We start from the raw sequence: 24181 nt of genomic DNA on the forward strand, positions 1-24181 counted from the left end.
TTTTCTTATGGTGAGTACTTTCAAGATCTACTCTCTTAGCAACTTGTGAATCTGCAGTATGGTATTAGTATCTCTAGTCCCTGTGACATCCCCAAGACTGGAGCATGTCTTTTGTAAATGGAAGTTTTTACCTTTTGAGTGCTTCATTTTTATTTTTTTAGAAAATTTTATTTTATTTATTTGTTAGAGAGTGAGAGCACAAGCAGGGGAAGTAGCAGGCCGAGGGAGAAGCAGTTTCCCTGCTGAGCAAGGAGCCCAACATGGGACTTGATCCCAGAACTCTGGGATCATGACCTGAGCTGAAGGCAGACACTTAACAACTGAGCCACCCAGGTGCCTCATTCATACTTCCCTTTCAAGAATTAGAGTCAAAAAGCTGTAGTTTGGGGGCGCCTGTGTGGCTCAGTGGGTTAAGCCTCTGCCTTTGGCTCAGGTCATTATCTCAGGGTCCTGGGATCAAGTCCCGAGTCGTGCTCTCTGCTAGGCAGGGAGCCTGCTTCCTCCTCTCTCTCTCTCTCTCTCTCTGCCTGTCTCACTGCCTACTTGTGATCTCTCTGTGTCATATAAATAAAATCTTTAAAAAAAAAAGCTGTTGTTTGTCCCCAACTAACAAAGTAATCCTTTGGAAATGTCCAGAATTAATGTTATTTCCTCTACCAAATATAGAAACATCTATGCTTCTTCGTGCTATAACTTTATCCCTGAGTGCAAAGAACTAATTCCCATAAAATGACTAATAAAAATGATGGGCCGCCTGGGCGATTCAGTCGATTGAGGATCCAACTCTCAGTTTCAGCTCAGGTCATGATCTCAGGGTCACGAGATTGAGCCCTGCATCGGGCTCTGGATGGGGCATGGAGTCAGCTTGAGATTCTCTCTCTCCCTCTCCCTCTGCCACCCCCCTCGCCTGCTGCTCATGCTCTCACTCTCTAAATAAATAAAATGTTTTTTTAAAAAGACTAATAAAAAGGAGAGAATGAAGGTAGGGCCTACATTAGAATTTCTTCATTTTGGTGCATTTTAAATGGCAAGTTTAGATTTCCCTGATCTGCCCTTTCTCTCTCTCTAGGAGTAGAGCAACTGTCCCTTCTCCCTTTTCCTGTTTCTTCATTTGTCCATCATCCCAGAGAACTTCCAGCACTGCTCAGAGTCAGAGCTGGATCAATGAAAAGCAAACATAAGGAGGCAGACTGGAATAGAAACTGAACGAGAGCTTGATTTCTCTTCTGCCACAGGTCTCCATCGAGTTCTCTCTCTCCCTTTCTTGGTGTGTAAGGTATCTGAAGGCGTGGCCCTGGCCTTGTTTTGGGGTTTTGTGAGTAAACCGAGTTCCAGGGGTGAGGGTAGAAAAATCACACACCCAGAGTTCTTTGCCCAAGTGACTCAGCTCTGGACCTCTGAGTCATCCTTTGTGTGGTCCAAGCAGAAAAAGCCACCAGAAATACCATGGTACAGCCAGCTCTTAAGCCCCCATTAAGCTTACTCAACATTTATTTGCCTCTTGATCTAAATATTTTCTTTTAAGGGGAAAAAGAGGATTTATACGGACTAACTCTAAGTCTCTTTTATTTTCATACAGAAAACTTCTCCTGCAAAGATCTGTAGGTAAGTTAACACAACAACAACAGCCCACAGCCCTCTAAAGTAAAAGATTTAACCTGATTTTAAATGATGATAAATGATTAGAGATTCCTTTTTGAGAGCTGACAGAATTTATTATAAACAGTTAAATAGCCCTGTTTTGTGTCTTGTGCTAAATTTTACTATCTCTTTCTTTCTCTGTTTTTGTTGTTTTGTTTTGTTTTTGTAATATTCTGTTCCTAAGGGGAAAATAACCCATGCTTGATTTCAGTCACTGATGCCCAAAACTTCACTAAGAGTTGTGCAATACTGATGGGAGAAGGAAAATGGAAAATGACTTAAAATGCTTACAATCATGTTTGCACTTTATTGGGTTTTTATGATTCCCTTGGTGGGACAAGCACTGGCTGCAGGGTCAGGGATCTGGGTCATGGTCTTGGGCCACAGCAAGGCGACTAAGGGCAGACTTCATGGCCCTTTGTGCCTCGTTCCCTCGGCTGAAACACGAGCTGGGCTGGACTCCGGGCCAGTCCCCACACCCTGCTATGTGCTAACCTGTAACCCTGTTCTCTAGCTGCTTCCAGCCTCCTCGGCCATAGCTCCAAAGCTCAGTCCTGAGGATAGAAAACCAACAGAAATGCTTTGACACATGGATTTAGGACTTTTTGTTTCAAGTATTTCTGGGCTTTCATCCAGTCTCTTATTTTGCCTTTATTACATGCTGCTACTTGGAAAAAGAAAAACACAACACTGTCAGGACTCATCCTCTCGTTTAAAAGATTAGCAGGTGTTAAAGAGAGGCATTAAAACCCACTAATACCTGATATAATCAGGTGTTGCTCAAGGCCAGGTTTGGTGGGAAACCAAGCAATGTCTTCCACCTGGCTGTTCCCCATCTCCTCTCAGCCCCAAGGGGCTGTCTGTGTAAGAGGACCTCTAACATGCATTGCCTGTGGATGGGGAAGCCTGTAGCTTCCTGTAGCCTATAAAGCCTTCTGCTGTAGGTAGACACCAAACCCATTACAGTTCTCCTCTCCTCTCCCCACCTAAAACCTGCCTAATTCTGTGAAGTCCCAGAAACCCTTCCAGCCACCTCCCTCCATTCATCCCACCGTTTGCCTGAGAGTCCCTTGACAGTCTGCTGCCTTGGAGTCTTCTGGAGGCTCTTTGTGTGTGCGCCGTCAAAGCTGGCGAGGCTGTAGGAGGGCAGCCCAGAGTGGAGGACCTCCTTGTATTCCAGGGTGTCCCGTGTTGTGCTGATCTTCCAGGGCCGTGAGGTCCCAGCTCTGAGGATTCCCCGTACTGGTTCCCCTGCCCCAGGCCGCCGGCCACAAGCGGTGGGTTCTGCATATTTGGCAGGAATGCCACGGGAGTGATGTGGCCGTCTTGGTATGTCGTATCAGGAGGCATATGGCACACACCTGTCCCATCACTGGAGATGTTCAGGTTGATCATGTGGGGAAGGTAAAGCGCAAAAGATTTTAACATGCACTCCACGGTGTTTCCTTTTTCCTAAGTGGCAGAACTGCAGTCTGATTACCCAGTTTTTGTGTATTTGGGGGGACCTGTGGTTTAGAAAATTTCTTATTACCTGGTTCACGGGCATCCTGTTTTTCTCGAGTGAGTCAGCTGTGGTTTTGCAAATGTCCTGCAAGTAAGTGCCCATGTCTGGGGATGAGGCCAGCTGAACCCCAGGGAGGGAACTGTCTGGTCCCCAGGGGGGGCACGCAGTGGAAAACTGCACAGCTAATGGGGTTCTCAGAGGAGTTAAGGGCACGGGGCGGAGTCTCACAGGGGCTCGGCTCCAGGCTCGCTCCACTCCATGTGTTTCAGCCCCCACGCTCTCTGGGCAACCCTTTGATACTGAAAAGTGAAGCTGCCTCTTTCATCTCTCTTTGCACAGTGCCCTCTTCCTCCTGGCTGCCGCAGGATGCCTTCCCTTCAATGACCCCCAGGTAAGTTCAAGGGCACTCATTTTGCCTTCCAGGTGTCTTTTTTATGGTCTGAAGCTTCCGTGTATGAGCAGAACTTCCTAGTCCTTCCTTTGGGAATCAGAAGAACCCCAGCCTCTGCAAAGGCTAGGTGCCTCTAGGCCAGGTCAACACCTTTTCCGCAGGTCTTCGCCTTTTCTTCAGGGCTATGGCAGCTCGGCGGAGCTCTGGGCTCCGGGGGCTATGGTGGGTGCCATTGGCCCTCTGTATGTGCTTGGAGGACCCATAAGTCCCGGCCCAAATTGCCCTAGCCTCGTGCACTGAGGCGATGTTGATTTTCCCTTTCATCCAAGGGCCTCATCTGCAGAGTGATTTTCACTTTGTTACCCTGAGTTTTTTCTTATTAGGCCTTGAGGACCCGCCTCCTCACCCCCCGGTAGTCGTCTTGTGGTGGGTCTGTCTTCTCTCTTTTCTCCCCCAGCAGTTATTAAGTCCCCGTCAAGTGTCAGGCACTGAGCCAGGCTCTGGGGACACAAAGAAGAATTGTCCTCATCCAGGCAGAAGTCAGAGTCTAGTCAGAGCAAAGGAGAGGAGGACAGACAAGAAACAGATAATTATAGCATGGGGAGGCCAGGGCTCTGTCGTGGGGAGATAGGGATGCCATGCGGCACCTAAGAAGACTCTGGGGACCAGGGAAGTGGGAAGAACTAATGATTACAGGAAGCCAGCTATGTGCCAGGCTCTGGGCCAATGCTTCATGTGCTTTATTTTATTCAAAATCTCACAGTTGCCCAAGGAGGACTCTTACTGTCTCCATTGCATAGCTGAAGAGTAACAAGGCCCCCAAGTCACCAGCTAGTGAGTAAGTGGGGATCTTTCTGATGCTAGAGCCGGACTCTGCTCTCTGGACCTCAATCTTGGAGGGCGAGGAGCAGATGGCCAGAAGAAGAAAGCAGGTGTGGGCGCTGTCGTGGGGGTGTCCTGCCTTTCTAGGATTCAGCTTTAGTGAGCACTATGTGCATGCCCCAGTGTAAATTCCTGCCCTTCTGGAATTGACAGGCTAGTGGGTGGTGGAGAAAGAGAGAGATGATACGTGAAACAGAGTGTAGTGAGATAAACTTCGACAGAGAAAAATAAGGAGGGGAAGAAGAGAGGGAGTGCTCCTCAGCTGAGTTGGTAGGGGAAGCATTCAGGCTCGGGGAGTGCAAGTTCTTCCTCCGGGGGGCATGCAGTAGATGGGACTGGTGGGGTTGACAGGGGCTTGTCCTAGAGATCCTTGGGTACCATGAGTTTGGATTTTATCCTGAAGTCACTGGGGGCTACTGAATGATTTTAAGCAGTAGGTGACACCATCTGATTAGCCTTGTAGAGACACCGTGTGAAGGCAGTGTGGAGAACAGGAAAAGGGGTGCTGGAGGCAGAGAGCCCTATTAGGAAGATCTCATAGACATCGAGGTGAGAAATGAGGATGGACTGGCCAAAGGCCCCAGAGTCCTGTCATGGCACCCTTGCTTGGCACCATTCACTGACATTGAGGGTTTCTGATGGCCACTCTGGGTCCCGTTTGTCCCTACTTATAGCCATTTTATTATTACTATTTTTTAAATCCTGTGTTACAGTTTGACCCCGGTGGATATTTCTGGGCTGTAATTCACTTAATCTGCGTAGGTAAGTTTTAAAAGAACGCTTACTTAAATCATTGAGGCTTATTATTTAGATCTTATGATATACCCACTTTTGGAGACCTTGAACGATAGGAAGATTACAGACAAGGCGTCAAGGTTAAACTTAAATGGGCATTTTCTTATCTGATTTTCCTGTTTGGGCGTTTTCCTCAAATGTTCCCATTTCTGATATAGTCTCCTCTTTTTCTCGACAAACGTTAATTAACTCACCACGGCTCTGGCCTGCTTGCTCACGTCTACTTGAGGAACGCTGGTTGGTCTTTAAAAATGGCGAGAAGAGATCCAGAAGTTTGTGTCAGAAACGCTGTCCTTCAGCAGCATACCCAAAAAGAGGGAAGCAGGGGAACTAAGAGGGCCATCTGACTTCATTTCCAGTCATCCGTTTAGTTTTTCCTGTCTGGAGTCTTAGGGGGAGCAGGGCCCTGCTTTGGCTACACACGGTTCAGAAATGCCGCGTGTCCCTTCCTCCTGTGCACCTTGCAAAGGAAGCTGAAACCTGCCTGTGAACTGTGTCCTTCTGCGGATCACGAGCCCTCCTAGCCCAGCCCTCTCTGTACTGAACGAACAGTCATCACAGGGCATTACTGTACTGGCATCCTGGACTCCCCCCCACAGAGCGGTGGTGCCGCCTCCTGTCGGTGGGGTGGGGGGTGACCCTCTCGGGAAGAGCTGCCCTCGCCCTTGTGGTTTTCCTGCTTCCCCGCAGGTGCGGGCAGCCCCTTACGCAGAATGTCCTGTGCCAGTAACACGCACCGCTTCGTTTTCAGGGGCATATAAGATATTGCAGAAGGTCCGGAAACCCAGCGCGCTAAGGTAAACCTTTTCTAGTGTGGTGGGTGGGTTGTTCGGTTCAAGCAAAGGGGTGAGACCCACGGTGTCGTGAGCTTGTTCTGTTCAGCTGGAGACTGCACGGCAATCGGGGGCCCCCAGGGCCATTTCTCCTGCTGTTGGGCCCTTGCATGCGGGCACCACCAGCACCTGATCCTACCCACTGTCATCAGTAGGTGAAGAGCCTGGCCTCTTCCTGCAGGGGCAGCTGTTCAGATGACATTTTTATAAAAATTACGTGATCCGCTGCTTTGGGGCCCCAGTTTACTTCTTCCAGCTCAGAGGCCAACTTTTTGTTCTTGTTTCCTCAGCCCCTTTCTAACTTGACTTCTTTCAGACCCAGAAGTTCCCCCAGTCCTGAGCTCTGTGCTGGGGTAAAATGAGAGCTTTGTTGCTCAGTCAACACAGCAGACAACAGACAAATGTCAATGAAAGAGAGAGGAGTCCTGGCATGGGTCGGCCTGCAGCTGGGAGATTCAGCGGCCCCGGACTGGCCCCCTGGCCTCTGGGTTTTTGGGGTCACCAGAAGGACCCCTGGGAGGAGATTATACTCTCAGAGGTTGTGACTTTCAGTCCTTAGAACACCTTTTGTTCCTTCAGTGAAGGGCTTCTGCAGCAAAAAGCCAGCGAAGTTGCCAGATAAAATATAGAATGCCCAGTTAAATTTGAATTTCAGGGAAGTAGTGAGTCCTTTTTTTTTTTTTTTTTTGTTAGAGAGAGAGAGAGATACAGAGCGCAAACACAGGCAGACAGAGTGGCAGGCTAGAGGCAGATGGAGAAGCAGGCTCCCTGTCGAGCAAGGAGCCCGATGTGGGACTCGATCCCAGGACGCTGGGATCATGACCTGAGCCGAAGGCAGCCGTTTAACCAACTGAGCCACCCAGGCATCCCAGTGAGTCCTTTTTTTAGTATAACTGTAGCCCATGCAATATTTGGAGTATACTTGAACGGGATTCCTTATATGAGATTCAGATTTATTTGGGTGTCCTGTATTTTTATCTGTCAAATATGGTGGCCCTGGGAGCCAGTCAATGGCCTGAGAGACTTGACTCTCCTTTCGCAGTGGAAAATGTACATGTAGGAGATAATCTGTCACAGGTAAAAATGTTTGTGATAACTATTAATTAGGAAGTGTTTTTTTAAAAACAAGTGAGGAAAAAGTTTTGAATATAAAGTATACTTCATACAATTTATTGACAATTTTTAAATGTAGAAACTTAATCATAGATATAATTTATTAGAATATAATGCCTCTTTTGTGTATGTAAAACCCTTCTGTTATTTTACATGTCTTATCTCTCTCTCTCTCTTTTTTTTTTTTTTTCTGACTCCTTAGCGACATTGACCAGCAGTACTTAAACTATATGTTCAGGTAAAATATAACTTAAGTTTTCAAGAAACAACTCCTGTCTTTCTAGAGCTAACGGATTTTTAGTTCCCAATAATAATTTGATTACAGAGTTCTGAGCCAGGGTGCCTACCAGAGAGGCAAGCTAAATAATTTGTGAGATGACTAGAAGTTGAGAAAACCAAATTGTAGTTCTATCCGTAGACCAGGCAAGAGGGACCTCTTTCTGGCTCCAGAGTTCAGAAGGCCATGCCTTTCCCCATGGGTGCTGAAGTCTGTAAGGCTAAGGGGACATTACTTCCCAGGGCCCACATCCTCCCTTCTAGCCTGGGACCTAGAATTCCCTGCTCAAGTGGTCCTGGGCTTGATTCCCAGGCCCTCTATCTTACCAGCACATTCCTAGACCCAAGAAGTGTCCAAAGACAGGGTATTAGTGGGGGACAGGATATGCGTGGAGGGTGGACTTGCAGGCTCACCTGTCCACACACGAGTACGTGTCCTAGTGTGTGGGTTGGGCCTGAGGTGGAGACTGAAGGGAGCTCACCACGAGCCAGAAGCCAGAGGTTGGAGCTGTCCATGCCGCCGTATGGCATATGGATGAAGGAAGGAATAAAGGAGGAGGTTGGATCTGAGGCTGAAAATAAACAGAATGTCTAGAAATTTTAAGAAATTTAGGTAATTTATAAGGAATGAATATTATGGAATGCATGCCCAACACCATTTTTACAGACATTATTAAACGTTAAATATAAAATTATCACATGTTCCCTGTTGCTACTCCCCCCCACCACCACCATTTTGCAGATGAAACTGGGTGTGTGTGTGTGTGTGTCAGAGGGAAATAGACAGGGGTTCTGTCAGGCTCTGACTTTGATTGGACTTCAACCTGTAGAGAACACATTTTTCTCCTCTTTCCCCATTATATTTCCTATATGGGAAAGAGAGGAAGGTTTTCTGTTTTGTTCATTGCCATATCCCCAAATTAGAACAGTAGCTGGCACTGACTGGACAGTCAATAAACAGCTGTTGAATGCATTTTAAAAGTCTGCTGTCTGTCATGATATGCCTTTTACAGGCTTATAATTTCTTCTTAGGGTTTACATGTCACATATAGTCTTAGAAATATAGGGAGCTTCAAGGTATAACCTATGCCCACCATGAATACTCCTAAAGTGAATAACTACAATTCCAAAAACATGCGCAGTGCCTGCCCTATGTCTCGTCCCGCTAGGCACTTGAGATCCAGAAGGAATAAAATGTGGTTCTTTCCCATAGGAGGTCACAGTGGAGGAATTAGGAGTGGTATGCCAGTAGATTTGCCAAACTCCAACAGGAATGAGAGGATCAACCCTTTCATTTAATTATTTCTTCTTACTTTTGTCCCCTAATATTTTATTTTGGGAACATCCTTTCCGATGATGCCAGTGATGGGATTTGGGATACCAGAGCAAGCCCTGGGAGTTACTTGGGGATGGAAAGGGGCCTCCTCTGTCCTGCCATAGGAATTCTAACCAAAAGGGGATCCAGTGAGATAAAATAATGGAGTGTGTATGTACAGGGTCCGTGTTTGCCAAAGAAAGAAGAGATGGCCAGCGAAGGACAGAACGTCTCTAGTCTTGTTTGTAGTGTGTGTGTGTTTTGCAGCTGCGTGTAAGGCCTGTCTAACAAACCCACGACTTCTGAATGACCAGCATTCTCACTGCCTTTCTCCTGACCCTCCTCTCCTCCTGCCTCTTCGCATGGCGCCCCTCCTCTGAGCCATCAGAGAACCTGCACTTCAGGGGCAGAGGAAAGGAAGAAATTGAGAAAAACTGAAATGGTGCAAGGAGTTAACCGCGGGGTAGAGAGGGGGCGGCCCTGTCACACTAACCATGGCTTCCCTGTTCAAACTGTCCTCCACACTGCCTATAATGTCACCAGCTAGAGACTTTGATGGTTCTCCATCCTGGTGCCTTTGAGTGCACCCAGGGGTGTAAGTTTCCACCCAGGGAGAAAACCGGTTGGTGCCCAGATCTTGCCCTTAGAGAGCCTAGCCAGGGTGTTGGCTATTCTGATGTCCAGCCAGCAGAAGGACCAGCGTAGGCTACCTGGCATTAAAATTTTTAAAAATTCCCTCCTATCCTTGGATAAAAAGTTGTATTCCTAACCTCTACCCAGATAGCCAGCTGGGCAGCATGGAATTGTGATGGAAGAAGGTGACTCTGGGGTGACCCAGGGCAGTGTGAAGGTGCAGTCGGCGGGTACTTCCTGGGAGATGGGAGAAGCTTCCAGAGAGGAAGATGGGAGAATACCAAGGACCAATAGGGCCAGTGTCAGAGAAACACTCCTCCTCTTCTTCATCCTTTTCGGTTCCATTGCCCATCAGTCCAGGTAGTTTCTAGGCACATGGTGGGTGGGATAGATCATCCTGTGGGAAATCTAGCTTACCTTCTACAGAACTAATTTTATGGTAATCACACATACCTCGTGCGCAACAGCTAGTTTTTTCATTGCAGCCAATCTGTAATTGAGAGTCTGCTTTGTTGAGCTTATACATACTCTTGGCAGATTAGGTGAGCATGGTGATAACGGCCCAAGGCTGGCCTCGGAGTGGGGCGTGGGTCCTTGGCCCATCACGGCGTACGGTGAGCCCCCTTGCCCAAAACCGAGGCATGTCAGGAGATCTCACCCTCTCACTTTTGAGTGAGACCATTCTCTATGGATAATCAGCTTTTAGGCAGATTTCACTGTTTCTGAGCAGAATGGGCAGAAATGTGTGTTGCTGTTTTCTCGGTGCTGGGGGAAGACTTCTTACTGCTCTGCTCTTCCATTTTCAGCGTGGTGCTTCTGGGACTTGCGTCTCATCCCACAGGTAAGTCCGTTTGTTTTCTGTGGCCCATTCAACCCAGCGCTGTGACCCAGTTGTATCTCTGAGGGAGATTCTGTGAGAGAGCGTGGTTTGCCTGCCGGGATGGGCGCTCCGGGGTTAGGCATGGCCCACGTGCTGGAAACTGGTCTCAATGACCCCTTGTGGATCCATCGCCCGTGAATTTATTCTTACCCCTTCTTGAATTTTGTAGTCTGTGTTTTCATCTAGTGCGGCCTCAGCTGTCCAGACAGGCTTGTTATCTGCTGGATAAACTAGTGCTCATGTTCTCTTTTTCTAAAGTTCCTTCTTCAAACATCCAGAATTGCCTCAGTCCTAGTGGGAAAGGATTTGGTGGAAAAGTTCAGATTCACCCTACTGCCGACTGACATCCTTTCGTACATTTTCATCATACGCGATCATATGATATTCATCATTGATGAAGGAAGTCAGATTTTAAAGCTTACCTTTGCCCTGTTGGCTGCCTTGGTTATTTTATAATTGTTTCCCGGATTCAGGAATCACCTGCAATACTCTGTTCCATTGTGGTTTTTTACTCTGAAAGGTTTTGAAGTTAATGCCAAATGTCACGAAATAGTATCTGCGTGCGGTATGGCTGGAAATGCACATTTCATCAGTCAGGCTCCTTCAACTCATGTTTGTTGGCCGTTTGCTGGGCTTAAGGCATTTCCCAAGCCCTCAGAGTGTCAGTTAAAATGAGAAAGGTGAACTGGCTTATTTCTAAAGCCCTTTCTAGCTCCCGTTGTGCCCAAAACGATGACAGCTTTCTGCTGGTGCCTTTAGCTGTTTCAGATTATTTGAACTAGTCTCCCAAGGAAACTGTCAGTAGCGACGCAGTGTTTCTTGGTCGTATCTGACCCATCTGAACCCGTGTCTCATGAGGATACCTTGAATTTCTTTTCTCAGAGCCTTACTCCAAACTTTCCCACTGTGATGCACACCTGCTGTTTTCTGCCCATTCCCTCAGCCTGGGGCTGTCTCCCGACTATGAGGTTTGCTGTTGCGTGCCCTCTGCACACTCGTGTTGAAAACCTATCCTTAGCAAAACAAAAATCATATGAAACCCATGATGTGAACGCTACCCGTTTCCCCTCACCTGTGCCACAGCTTCTATGCCTTGGCGCATGCCTCCTGTCATTCTTTCATGCCGTCAGGAGGTCGCCATCCAAGAGATACTCACGAGCCCCCGAAGACCCTCCCCCTTGCAAAGAGGTTTTGGTCAAAGCCTTTGGAAGGTTCGTTGGTTCTCCTCGAGCTGCATGCACATTTGCTCCCTGTGGAATTAGTGGTGGACTGGGGTGACTAATTCTCACCTAAAGAAATCACTCTGCCTTTGGACTAAGAGGTGATGCTCGTTCATTTGTTACTCACGATTCTCAGAGCTGGAAGGAGTCTTAGTGATTATCTGCATTGCCACCTTCTTTTGCAAATTGGGAACTTGGAGCCCGGAGCAGTTAAGGGATGTAGCCAAGGGGAGCAGGGGAGGCGTAGCGGAGAAAGACTGGAATTTAGGTCCTGACCCTTCTCCCAGGTTTTTCTTTTTAAATGCTTCTTTTTTCAGGGATCCTGTGGTTTATTAGAAAGTCTCCTGAGTGAGTGAATACTTAAATACGATTTTTTAAAATTTCCTATGAGAGCTTCTCTTGGATTTTGTTTTTACTTTGTTCTGTTTTTGAGAGAGAGAGAGAATGTCTGTGCATGCACACATGCGAGGGGCCAGGGAGCAGAGGGAGAAGGAGAGAGAGAATCTTAAGCAGGCTCTAGGCTTAGCGCAGAGCCCAATGTGGGGCTTGAACTCACAACCCCGAGATCACAACCTGAGCGGAAATCAAGAATCAGACATTTAACCGACTGAGCCACCCCAGGCTTCTCTTGGTTTGAGGGGCGTTTGTCCACCAGTTTCTGAGCATAGGGATGCTAGTAATAGTTTATACACTTTGGCCAGCATTTCCACATTTCACCTTGAGTTACTGCTGAACTTTTAGGTTAGTGCAAGGATATACTCTCTGGGCACACAAAATGGTCAACAGCTTATGGTCGTAGAATGGCCTGGGCAGAAGAGTAATTTAAGATAGGCTCCGGATTCTTTTTGAGGTGATGAAATGTTCTGGAATTCGGTAGTGGTGATGGTTGTACAACTCAAATAACATGCTAAAATCTACTGAATTTTTAAAAAAGATCTTATTTTTTTATTTGACAGAGACACAGCGTGAGAAAGAACAAGCAGTAGGGTGGGAGAGGGAGACGCAGGCTTCCCGCTGAGCAGGGAGCCTGATGGGGGGCTCGATCCTAGGACCCTGAGATCATGACCTGAGCCGAAGGCAGCTGCTCAACAACTGAGCCACCCAGGTGCCCCCAAACCACTGAATTTTTTTAAATGTATGGGGGTTATGGGGCTCCTGTGTGACTTGTTGGTTTAGGGATCTGATTCTTGATTTTGGCTCAGGTCATGATCACAGAGTTGTGAGATTGAGTTCTGCATTCCCCTCCAAGCTGAACATGGAGCCTGCTTAAGATTCTTTCCTTCTCTCTCTCTCTTCTCCCTCTTCACTCTTTCTCTCTCTCCAAAAAAAAAAAAAAAAAAAAAATGTATAGGGGCTAAAAAACAAATCACTCTTATTTTGAGAACCTGTTTGAAACTCAGTTATACCAGAAAAAGATATTTACAAAGATTAATTTTCCTCCAGATTATATTAAAAAAAAAAAAAGTATGGACATCAGATGCTTAGTCCCATTCCTTCTGCAGGCTTTGGTCACTTGTCTGGTGAATGATTGATGGGTCTGTGGTGGGCAGCTCAGGGAGTTGTAAGTCCTGTGGGATTCATCAGAGAGACTGGGCACACTTCTCCGGAGGGACTTCTAGATGTGGATATTTGCTGTGTTGCAGTTTTTCAGGTGGCTGAGGGGATTGTCTCTGAAGAGGCCAGGCAGGTGAAGAAAGCCGGGCTCCTGAGAAGGATCTTGCTGGCCTAAAAGACCAGCTGTGACTCTGGTGGCAACAGACGAGGTGGTCTTGGCTTCTTGCTTGGCCTCTTGCTGTAGGTGGCTGAGGCTTCCCAGTGAAAGGATGCCCCAAAGCTGTAGGGTTCAGGAGGCCTTCAGGCCTCAATATCAGGGTCAAGTGGAGGCCCTGGTGAAGGTGCGTGTGGGGTTCTGTACAAGCTGGTGTCTGCCTTCCAGAAGAAGCTGAAGATTTCCATCTATCCCAGCACAAAGTCCAATTTCTAAGCCACGAGGATCCCAAGGAAACACTGTAAAATTTCACCTATTTTTTGTGTATGAAGGTGTTCTGCGAGTGGTCACTGTGATCCCGTTTGTTGCTTTCTTAGAACTTCTAGAAATTGTATGCCAAGGGGCCTTAAAGACATAGATCAGTGTTTTTCTTTTTGCCTCTGGTCAGTGGGGTGCCACTGACTTGAAACCTTACTATCAACGGCTGGTCCTTACGGGCTTGCTTGGATCAGGAATGTTGAGTAGCAAAACAATCCTGACTAGAATAGGGAAACTACTTGTGAAATCCACCTGAAAAGAAGACTGTCTATATTTTGATTAATTTTAACTTTTAGAAACTCTCAGGGCTGCCACATAACAATTTTGATCTAGCTAAATAGTGCTCTGCTTTGAGGTTGTGCAGTGCACAACCTGAGCAACTGTAAGCAGTGGCTTTTTGCTTCAAAAAGCACTCAGGAATAGTAAAATGGTTGTATTTGTTGGGTAGAGTGGATCACTAAGGCAGATGGATGATTAAGGTAGAAATTTGAGTTGATGGACTCTCAGAATCTAGAAGAGTACTGGGGAGTCCATTTTCTCAGCTTTATAAAACTAGGTCAATTACCCTCAACTCTTTGATGGGTCCTGATAATGTTTTCTCATAACAGTATACAACTGATTACAAAGTTTAAGCAAATAAAACATTGGAGGAAAACCTCTCACCTCCAGAAGTACTCAAGGACTGCTGTGGTGGGACAGCTCTAGTTCCTTCTAATTTGTTACCTTTCTCATTGGACCCATGGGTGGTCTAGCCTGTTTTTAAGTTAGAGTGATCCTTTATTCTTTCCCACTTGCTTATTACACTTTCCATCTAAAATGTCCCCAGCAGGGCCTGAGTATCAGGGAAAGCATATCCCTGAGTCCTCACACCTGCACCAGTTAAGACACAGTAAGCCCTCAGGGCTCGTGGGTGCAGGGTTTTTACGAAGGATCTGTTAACAGTTGATGGCACTTTTATTTTTAAAAAATTTTTAAAGTTTTATTTAAGTAATCTCTACACCCAATGTGGGGTTCAAATTCACAACCCTGAGATCAGGAGTTACTTGCTCTGAGCCAGGTGCCGCACAGTTGCTAATATTTTAAAGCAGGGCTTTGTTCCTTTCCATTTCTTTTCACCTCTTCTTTTTTTCACTTCTATCTTAATTATTTAGTAGTACTTTTGAAGCATTAAAAAATTGAGGTATAGGGGCGCCAGTGTGGCTCAGCTGGTTAAGTGTCCAACTCTTGGTTTCAGCTCAGGTCGTGAGATCGAGTTCTGTGTCAGGCTCCACTGAGCATGGAGTCAGCTTCAGATTCTCTTTCTACCTCTTCCTCTGCCCAACCCCCGCCCCGCTTGCATGTGCATACTGTATCTCTCAAAAAAATATTGAGGTATAATTTATGTATATGAAATGCACCTATCTTATGTCGATCAACTTTGACAAAGGTACACCTGTGTAGCTTACACTCCCATGAAGATATAGAGCATTTCTGTCACTATAGAAAGTTTCCTCCTGCCCCTTCCTCATTACCACCACCCAAGCCACCACGGATCTGATATCTGTTTATCCCGGAGCCTCATATAAATGGAAACACACAGAGAGTGTTCCTTTGTGTCTGGCTCTTTCTTCAGTGTAGCATTCTGAGATTTATCTAGATTGTGTACGTTTCACTAACTGATTCCCTTTTATTACTGAGGAGGGCGCTAGTGTGCAAACATCACGCCTTTTGTTTATCTGTCTGCCTGCTGATGCTTGCTTGCACGGTTTCCAGTTTTTGGCTATTATGAATAAAGCTTCCATGAACATTCTTGTTTCAATTTCTTTTTAAAGATTTTAGGTAATCTGTACACCCAACGTGGGACTCGAACCTACAAACCTGAGATCAAGTCACACATTCTCCCAACCGAGCCAGCCAGGTGCCTTCCCCCACGGATGTTCTTATACAAGACTTTTTTGTGGACTTATGTTTTCATGTCTCTTTGATAAATACCTAGGAATAGAATTTCTGTGTCTTAGAATAGATGTACATTTAACTTTTAAGAGAGTGCCAGTTTTCTGAAGTGTTTCTACCATTTTACACTCCTACTCAGCAGTGTCAGAGAGTTCCAGTTCCTCCACATTGTCACTAATGTTTGGTGTTCAGTCTTATTTTAGCTAGTCTGCTTGGTCTCTTGATAATAATGCCCTTGACTGAGCTGCCCTTCTCACTCATTCCCGAGTGCCTGGAAAGAGAAGTGCTTCTGTAGTTGCAGATATGGCCCTTTGGTTCATATTTGTAAGTGCACTGGGAGACGGTGGTAGGGATCAGGTAGATGGTTTTCTTTATCTGGAGTGCAGACCCTGCCACATTGCCCCCTTCGGGTACTGCATTTGCTCCTTGGTGGATGGAATCCACCTTCCCCTCCTGTCATTCAACCTCATGATTCACGCAGAGGCTTCAAGAACCTTGCTTCCCCTTGGACCATTTTAAGCACTAGTGGAGAAGAGAAATTCTTCTTCTGTTTGAAAGTTTTCATTTCGTCTTTGTATCAGGCCCCCTCTGTTGTGTGTTCAAGAGGGAGGATTTCAAAGGCCCAGAGAGCAGAGAGACCCACAGGAACCGGACCCAGAAATGACCTTGCTGCCTGGTGTGCCTATTGCTTATGTGCGAGACAAAGCAAGTAGTGCTGATTACTTCTTGGACCCGACCTTCCATTTTCCTGCTGGTTCCCAGGGCTAAAATCTGGTGAGAGGAAGTTCTCTTGATGTTCAAATATCTGTTAGTCTTGAATGTGGTAAGATGGGGCTACACTTTTCCCTGTGGCTGTTTCATGCTCTGATCGTCAGAGAAATTGAATTCACTCCCTCAGTCTGAAGTTAGTAGAATTTTAACCGTGGCCCACAAAAGCACCGGGTCATTCCGTGATGAGCACAGGGCAGTGTCTGGAAGTGTTTGGTCACTATCTGTCCACCTGAAATGAATATGCTACGTAATTTATGCTGTAATTGTGCCTTCCACGATAGCTGGTGCAGGGGTGTTGTCTTTTGAGCACCTTTACCAATTTTCCAGGTCCCTGGTGGTCGTTGTCATGAGTCTGGGCTGGCCAGCCCCACGCTGCCTCATCGTCAGGGCCCTCTGTAGCGCGGTCATTAACCTCTGCCGGGTGGAGGTGGCGTGTCTCCTGCTTTTTGAAGAATTGGGGAAAAGGAGGAGCCAGGCTAACGGCATCAGAGGGGAAGCATTTGGGGCACATTTAAAATTAAGGACCAGCAGAGCCAATTAGAAAGGGGAGCATTCTCTGCAGAGGAAGCAAGGGGAGTTGTTTGCTTTCATGAGCTGCTGGTTCAGTAGCACTCAGCTGAGGCCGGGGTTCGTCCTAACACCACGGGTATGAGGGGAGTAGGGGCTGGGCAGGCTGCCAGTGCGCAGCAAACCCCGTGCCGATGGGAGTCTGGGTGCCAAGAGAAGCAGCGCCCGAGGAGTCTTGAGGCCCTGCACTCAGCTTATCTCCTCTCTGCCCTTCTCATCACCACACGACTGCACTGCCATGTCCCTCACACTGAAAGGGAAGCTGGAAGGGGGCCAAGAACCACAGCTGCCAGAGAGACAGAGCGAAGCCCTGCATGGACTGTCCCTTTGCCCGCCTGCACAGGGATGCTGTGGCCGCCCTCTGGGGCTGGGGTGCCCCCAGTTGCCTCGCTGTCGCTTCTGCATGGAAAAGGACCCCCACAGAAATCATGCTCTTCATGCCACGAGCCTGATGATGTCATTTGCAAAGCCCCTCCACGGGGCAAAGCGCCGGCCACGGGGACCATGGAAGCCTTCAGGGGAGCCGTGGCAGGAAGAAAGCGAGTGCTCTGAACCTCTTGTTGGGCTGCACGAAAACCAGATCCCAGGAGACCCTCCCCTTTGTTGTTAAGCACACACACATATGTACAAACGAAACAAAACCAAACCAAACCATAGTTGTGATAAAAAACAAAAACAAAAACAAAACCCTCTAGGGAAACGGAATTCAGGACTTTCCTTCCCAAGCAGTGGTTGAATTATTTGAAATTGGTTTGGTCTCTAAGGAAATGTAGGAGCCCCTTGTGTCTTGTTCTGAAACTCTTGATTTAAGTGCAGCAGTGCAGCAGTGCACAAATGACAGTCTCTAAGTTGTTACGCTGAGCACCTAACGCGCTGTGTCCTTAGGAAGATCGCCTTTCTTGCTCCGCTCCATCCAAATCTGAACAACAGGGGGTCTGAAGGTCTGGCTCCTCTCGAGTCTCAGAAACTCCAGCTTCGGGAGGATGAGGCTCTCTGCTGTGGAAAGGCTTAATTCCTTTTCTCTGGACATTTTTGGAAGGCTTTCTGCTTTTTTAATCTCCTGACTTCTTGTTTGTGACCAAGTTCACATTCCAGAGAGCGAAGCGGCCAAAATGTGTGATTATTTCCTCTTGCACCAAGTGGAACTAAAAGAATGAACTTACTTCACTAGAAATAAATGTACCCTTTAGACCTTAAACCCGAATGAGTAAGCACGGTTGGTCTGGCCCCTCTGCCGTCTGTGCAGTAATTAAACACAGAATGAGAAAAGGATGTCAGAGGCATGCATTCCTAATCTTTTTTTAGACATAAGGCAGAAAAGAATAGACCACATTTTTTTTTTTTAAAGATTCTTTCCGTCCTACACTCTGCCTTGGGCAGGGATGGCCACCAGGTGATGAGCAAAGACTAGGGTTTGGAGTGACTGGGTGTACGTTCTGGCTTCCCCGTTCAAGAGTTGTGCAGTCCTAGACAAACCCTTAACTTCTCTGACCACCAACTGAATGGGGAGCCTGGAATACCAGAGAGTTATTGCAAGGACTGAAAGAGATGTAGTATGTAGACCCTTTAGCGTATGGGCCCATGCAGGGCAGACTCATGCTAAACAGGCATTACGATCATCATTCTCTTATTTTAAGATGATTTAAGCCATTAACACAGAAACACTGGGAATGGCAGAGGGAATTCAGTGCCGGGTGGCTCAGTGCTCCGATGGCTGCTGTGCTAAAGACCTCACCTGTGTGTCCTGGGGCAGCTGGGGGCAGGGTGTGTGGGGGCCATTGTCTCACCCTTGCTGTGACCCTCAGGTGACCTCTTCAGCGTCCCGGACTTCCCGTTCCTGTATTTCTACAGATTCCATGGCAGCTGCTGTGCCAGGTAAGCTTAACGCATAACCCCCTGGCCCTGTTAATTTGTCTAATTACAAATTAGGGGCTGTACTAGTGGTATCTTTGTCAAGTCCAGGGTCACAGCCAGTTATCCAGATGAGGGGCAGAAGAGAACAGTGGCCAGGCAGGAAGCAGCCCCCTCAGTCATGCATGGGTTGTCATCAACGTCCTTAGGTGCTCAGGGCCGGATTGGGGCCTGGAGGACCTGTGTTCTGTGGAAGTTCCTTGGCCAGAGCAATGCTTTCCAAACTTGCAGAAGAGCTGAGAACCCTGCACTGTTTTTCTCTCCACAAGCCATTCCTAAACAGCACTTCAGTGTATAAAATGATGCATCAGATTCAGTTCAAGGGAGGATTTGGGGCCAGAATTACACCCGCTCAGCTTCCTCTGTGGCCCTTGCCTTGTCCCTAAAGGGCGGCCTCCCCAAAACCTTGACTGAATCCTAAGACCCTGAGGAACAGGTTTTGGAAGCCAGTGACTAGGAGACATCTAGACGACAAAGTGACCCTTACTATGTGGCCTTGGGAGGTACATCCCGGTGGGATGGGTACGTATAGATGGAGTTCAGACCCGCCCTCTCCCTACTTTCTTGCCATGAGTCCCATATTGCTTGACTTTCTCCTCCTGAGAAATGGAAAGGCTGGATAGCCACGCGGTGTGGGTTCTGCTGGGGTGGGAAGCCCAGTGTTGGGTTGGATGTCCCTTGCTGCTTGCTAGTGTGTTTGCTCTTTGGGCGAGCTGTCATTCTTCCAAGCCTTGGCTGAGTTTCCTCATCTGTAAAGTGGAAAGATAGTATCACTCCAGGTGATCACATATACTAAGTAAGGTGAGTAAGCCCTCAGCACCTCGCCTGGCCCGGGAGACAATGGCCTTTATTGTCCTGTTCAGCTTGGCTGTAATTAGCTCAAGTGTCCATAGACCATAAGCAACGGCTAAGCTAAACCACTTCACATGTAAAAGGCTGTACCTTGTGAGGCAGTGATTCCTTGCAGAGACCAGGAGCTGGTGTGCAGCTGCGTCCTGTTTCTGATAGGGGTGTGTTAGAACAACAATAACAAAAATCAATATTGTGCAGTTTGCTTTTGCCTTTGAGCCTCAGAATGACTTGTCATCCTCAGCTAACTTTCAGGAAAATACTGATAATTCATCTTCCCAGTTGCTATCAGTTTGGTCATACCTTGTCAGCTGCCCGTTAGCTGGAATCAGGTGGCGTGAGTGTTCGTGCTGCTCCCATGTCCGTGGACTTGTTTCTCTCTGGGTCCGGTCTTCTGGCAGCTCCAGCAAACACAGTACGGAGGGGAGGGCAAATGCCATGCGGTTCGTTGAAACAGCAGCACGGTTCCTAGGCTGTCGATGCTGGCTTTGTGGGGTGATAGTCTGGCCCCATTTCTGCCTCTTTTAATCTGCATCTTCCTTACAACCCAGCATGAACAATCAGGGTTTTACTTAAAAGATTTGGGAATCTTTGCTTGAGTTGATATGAAACTATTCTGTTCTCCCCACTCCCACCCGGTTGCAGTGTGTATCCATTTTCCTGTCATCTTATGATTCATCTACTTCCATATCTCAGACTAAGTGTTGTCACCTTCAGAGGTCCTGGAGGAACTCAGAAGGAGTCATGAAGGCCTGGGGGGATGGTGGTAGCCATCACCCAGAGACACATTAATGAGGAGCCTACAATTTTTTTCTTCTGGGATCCTCCCATTGCTCTTAAGGTCGGCCTCTGGGTGAGGTGTAGAAGAGCTGAGTGTGGAAAGAGACAGAGAGGGACCCGTGAGTAATTTGGAAATCATTCACAGACATACCAGTCAAAGGATGGGAAGGGGTCGTGGATACTTTCCCAAGCGTGTTGGGCCTGGGAGTGACTCTGTTCTAGCAGAGTCTGTGCTAAGGGGAAAGGGGACGTGGAATTTTGCCCTTCCTCTGGCAAGATTCCACATCCCTTTTCCTGCAAAGTTGTTTCCTTCCTTGGGGCAGGGGTGACGCCAGCAGGAGCAGCCCTGCGCTGCCCACCTTATTTTCCTCACAGTGGCCGTGGGCACCTTCAGCATCGCTCTCTGTCTTTGGGTCAAGAACGGATCTTTACGGTGAAGTTTGGACCTTCTCACCATGGAGAATCTTTGAAAGAGCCAGGAAACCTGGATGCTGATAGGCTAGGGAGGCTTTCTGTTCTGAAAAGTCTGATTTCCGTCAGATAGGATGAGGACCACTTTGCTTATTCCTACTTCAACACAGAACCTGAGGCAAGAAAAAAGGGAGAAGAGAGGGATGAGTCAAGGTCATGAGGGTCAGTGGGCACAGTCCAGGTCACTCAGTTTTTAGCCTGCTGCTTACCCACTAGACCTCCTTACCTTTCAGGTATGAATGACTGACCATCTTCGTGCATAGCTGCCCAGCCTCCCATGATGGCAAACACAAATCTGAACCAACTTTGCAGGTCATCAGGGCCCAACAGGCTGAAATTTACACAAGGGAGCCCTCATCCCTGTCCTTGGTCCTGCCCCAGGAATGTGGCTGTGAACTAATCTAATGTAATGAAGAGAAGGCACACGTTTCCATGAAATTTGATCTTACAGGTGTTTAATTCCCTCCAGCCTGCTTCTGAGTACACCTGTCAAACATCTGTGTCCTAGGCACCATGTCAAACATCTGTGGCCAAGGCACCATGTTTGGCTCTGTTGGGGAAAACACAGAGAAGCCCAAGATTGGGGCCTGCCCTCTCAGAGCTTATGACCTGAGTGAGGCCCCACAGCTTTTTCTATAATAAACATGAGATAACAGGGTGGTGTTTGAGACCCTGAGATACAAATGACCTATAGCTCATAGGACCTGCCTCTATGGTTTGGGGTACAACTGCAGTCATATCTCTTGCTTTTCGATTTCTAGTAAGTCACACTCAAACCTCTGTGTACATATATTTACAGGAAGTCAACGTCTATCATGGTGTCTCTCTGTTGCACTCTATTCCCCAATTGCCCAGCCTCCAAATGCAAGGAAGAGTGACCATTCTGTTAGAGTGCCCTTCGCTTTGTCCTTGACCACACAGTGATGCATTCAGAAGTGGTTCCAGCACAGGCCACTACTTCCTGGTCCACTGCTGCGCCAATGCCTTGCTGCTCCCGATCTCTAAAACACCCCATGGGGCATGGTCTCTCAGGTCAAAACATGTGGGCTTAGGCATCATTCCCAAAGGATTGCATCTGCATAGCTTAGCCTGGTTTGGGGGACATTTGCTCCTGGAGCCAGCCCTCCCCTTCAGATTCTTACCTTGAACCCAGGAGTCAGTCCAGACCCTCTGTCCCCATATGGTGAGTTTCGCTTTGGAAGTCTTTTTCTGGCAGTTTGTTTTCCTTGAAAAAAGATGAAGCTCTACCTTGGCAAGCACTGTGCTCCAGAAATAATATGGAAGGAGCAGGAGGTATCGTCCGCCACGCTTTTCTTCTTTCATGATTTAGTCAGAGACTTCCCAAGTTTCTGTACTCTCTCCCTCTCTCCCCCACTGCCCACTACCCAGTGGAACTCTCTTATCATAGCTCCTTAAAAAATTAGAGCTTCCTGGGTTTTTAAATGCAGAGATCACTAGAAAACCCAGATGAAATACAGGTTCTGTAGTAATTAGAAACTGGTAAAATGTAAGAGAAAATAGCTGTTGGCTACAGGAAGACAAGTCTCACTAACAAAAGAATATTTTCTCCTTCCAGTGGATTGTTAGGATTCTTTCTCATGCTCAGCACAATGAAGCTGAAAAGCCTTATGGCCCCAGGGCAGTGTGCAGCCTGGATTTTCTTTGCTAAGGTAAGAAAGAGGGAAGGGGAGGGAGGAGATTGATCTCAGGAGCCTTGATGTCTAGTGTTCTTGGAGCATGTGTGACATCATGTGTGATCTTCATGAAGTCACTTCCAGTCATGGGCCCTGAGCCTGAACCTTTAGTCATTCTGATGACAATTTCCAAGATCCTCTGCTTATTATATCAGCATAATCTTTATTGCACACCTGGAAGCGATAATCCCCATATCTTCCCTGAGCCTTAATTTCCCCCATCTGAACATGAGAGGTTTTGCCCCCAGAAATCTCTAAGTCTTCTCCAATTCTTACGAGACTGGATTCCTGGATACATGAGGTAGGTCTTCTCGGGGCCGTGAGGGTGTCCAGAGCCCATATGGTTTGCTTGATAGGCCTCAGTCTGTCAGGGGTGGTAGAGAAAGGAAAACAGACACATGGCCAGGTAGGAGGACTTTGATGAAGCCTTTGGACAGCAGACTATTATAAGAATGCCCGCTGCACATCTGATGATTATGGCTGAGACATAAGATAGAGAGGTGGGAAAATAAGGAGCAGAAAAAGCACCTGTGGGATGCTCAATCGTGACTGAAATGCTTTGGGACTAACTTTTTTCTAGCGGAGCATTTCATTTCTCTCGTGTCTGTGAAGGAGTCGAGTTGCAAAGCCCTATGTGCTGCTTCTGAGAAATGAGATTTCTTCTTCTTCTTTTTTTTTAAAATTTAATTTATTTATTTGTTGGAGAGAGAGAGAGAGAGAGAGAACACACAAGCTGGGGGAGCAGCAGGCAGAGGGAGAGAGAGAAGCAGGACTCCACCCCAGGACCCTGGGATCATGACCTGAGCCAAAGGCAGATGCTTAACTGACTGAGCCACGCAGGTGTCCCGAGAAAGGAGATTTCTTAATTTAACCTAATGAAATAATCATTTAAGGTCATACCTTTAGTCATCTCTATGTTTGTTGGTTGATTTTTTTTCTCCTCAGAAAACAAAACCAAACATTTTTCTTCAAAAACAACATTTCACAGTAATATTTTCACCTCCATAGATCTGCTTTTTAGCTGCAGTAATAATTCTAATTATAGTAAAATGTAAAGAGTGGTTGAGAGACTGACTTCCAGCATGACGGAATGAGGAGGTTGACAAATCCTCCTCCCCAAAAGTAACTGGACAGCTGGAAAAAGATTGTAAAAATATCCATTTCAGCTCTCTAAAAATTGACAAAAGGCATACAACAAACTGAGAAAGCAAGCATTTGTTCATGAAAACTGCAAAACTTTGGGTAGGAACAACATGAGCCTGTGGTGGTCTTCTCTCAGGTCGTTCCCGTTCGCTCCTCCCCAGCTCTGTCAGTGTGATATTTCAACCAGATGGGGCAGGCTGTGAAAACCAGCAGCCTTGCTGCTGCTTCCAGAATACTCTGTTTGGCATATTTTTAGTTAAATCCGCCATTGTCAGTGGTAACTCGGTAAGAAGAGTCAGTAACTCCACCATCTTGAGTTTCCAGTCCTCTTGGGGGCAAGCAATGGACCAGTGGTCTAGCTGAGGACTAAATAGGTAGGTGGGGGAGGTGAGACAGCCAGCAGGGGTTTGATAGCTCTTCATGTGTCCCAGATTGACCGTAGTCTGTGTGCACGAGCGGCAGAGATGGAGTGTGCCCAAAACACCCACATGTCCCTGGCCAGCAGAGCCTGCATGCACACGCAAGAGATGGGAGAGAGCCAGCAAAAGCTGGGG

The 24181-nt window shown here is 47.2% G+C and overlaps 1 protein-coding gene across 5 annotated transcripts in view; it reads left to right on the plus strand.

Moving 5' to 3' along the window:
- The window catches only part of TMEM241 (transmembrane protein 241), a 110970-nt gene that overhangs the window by 48137 nt on the left and 38652 nt on the right, over window positions 1-24181 (plus strand). For 2 of the 5 annotated variants that reach the window (XM_082698779.1, XM_082698778.1), the window contains exons 6-15: window positions 1580-1605; window positions 3485-3536; window positions 5132-5180; window positions 5965-6010; window positions 7362-7397; window positions 10190-10236; window positions 15328-15406; window positions 16023-16150; window positions 18585-18654; window positions 22367-22460. In XM_082698779.1, coding sequence (XP_082554905.1) covers window positions 1580-1605; window positions 3485-3536; window positions 5132-5180; window positions 5965-6010; window positions 7362-7397; window positions 10190-10236; window positions 15328-15406; window positions 16023-16150; window positions 18585-18654; window positions 22367-22460 — 627 coding nt within the window. Of the gene's footprint in view, window positions 1-1579; window positions 1606-3484; window positions 3537-5131; window positions 5181-5964; window positions 6011-7361; window positions 7398-10189; window positions 10237-15327; window positions 15407-16022; window positions 16216-18584; window positions 18655-22366; window positions 22461-24181 lie in introns of all 5 variants that reach the window. The other 3 variants (XM_082698780.1, XM_082698781.1, XR_014302689.1) reach the window with 2 other exon arrangements.

The sequence above is a fragment of the Mustela nivalis genome (assembly GCF_964662115.1).
Source record: "Mustela nivalis genome assembly, chromosome: 14".
Lineage (NCBI taxonomy): Eukaryota > Metazoa > Chordata > Mammalia > Carnivora > Mustelidae > Mustela > Mustela nivalis.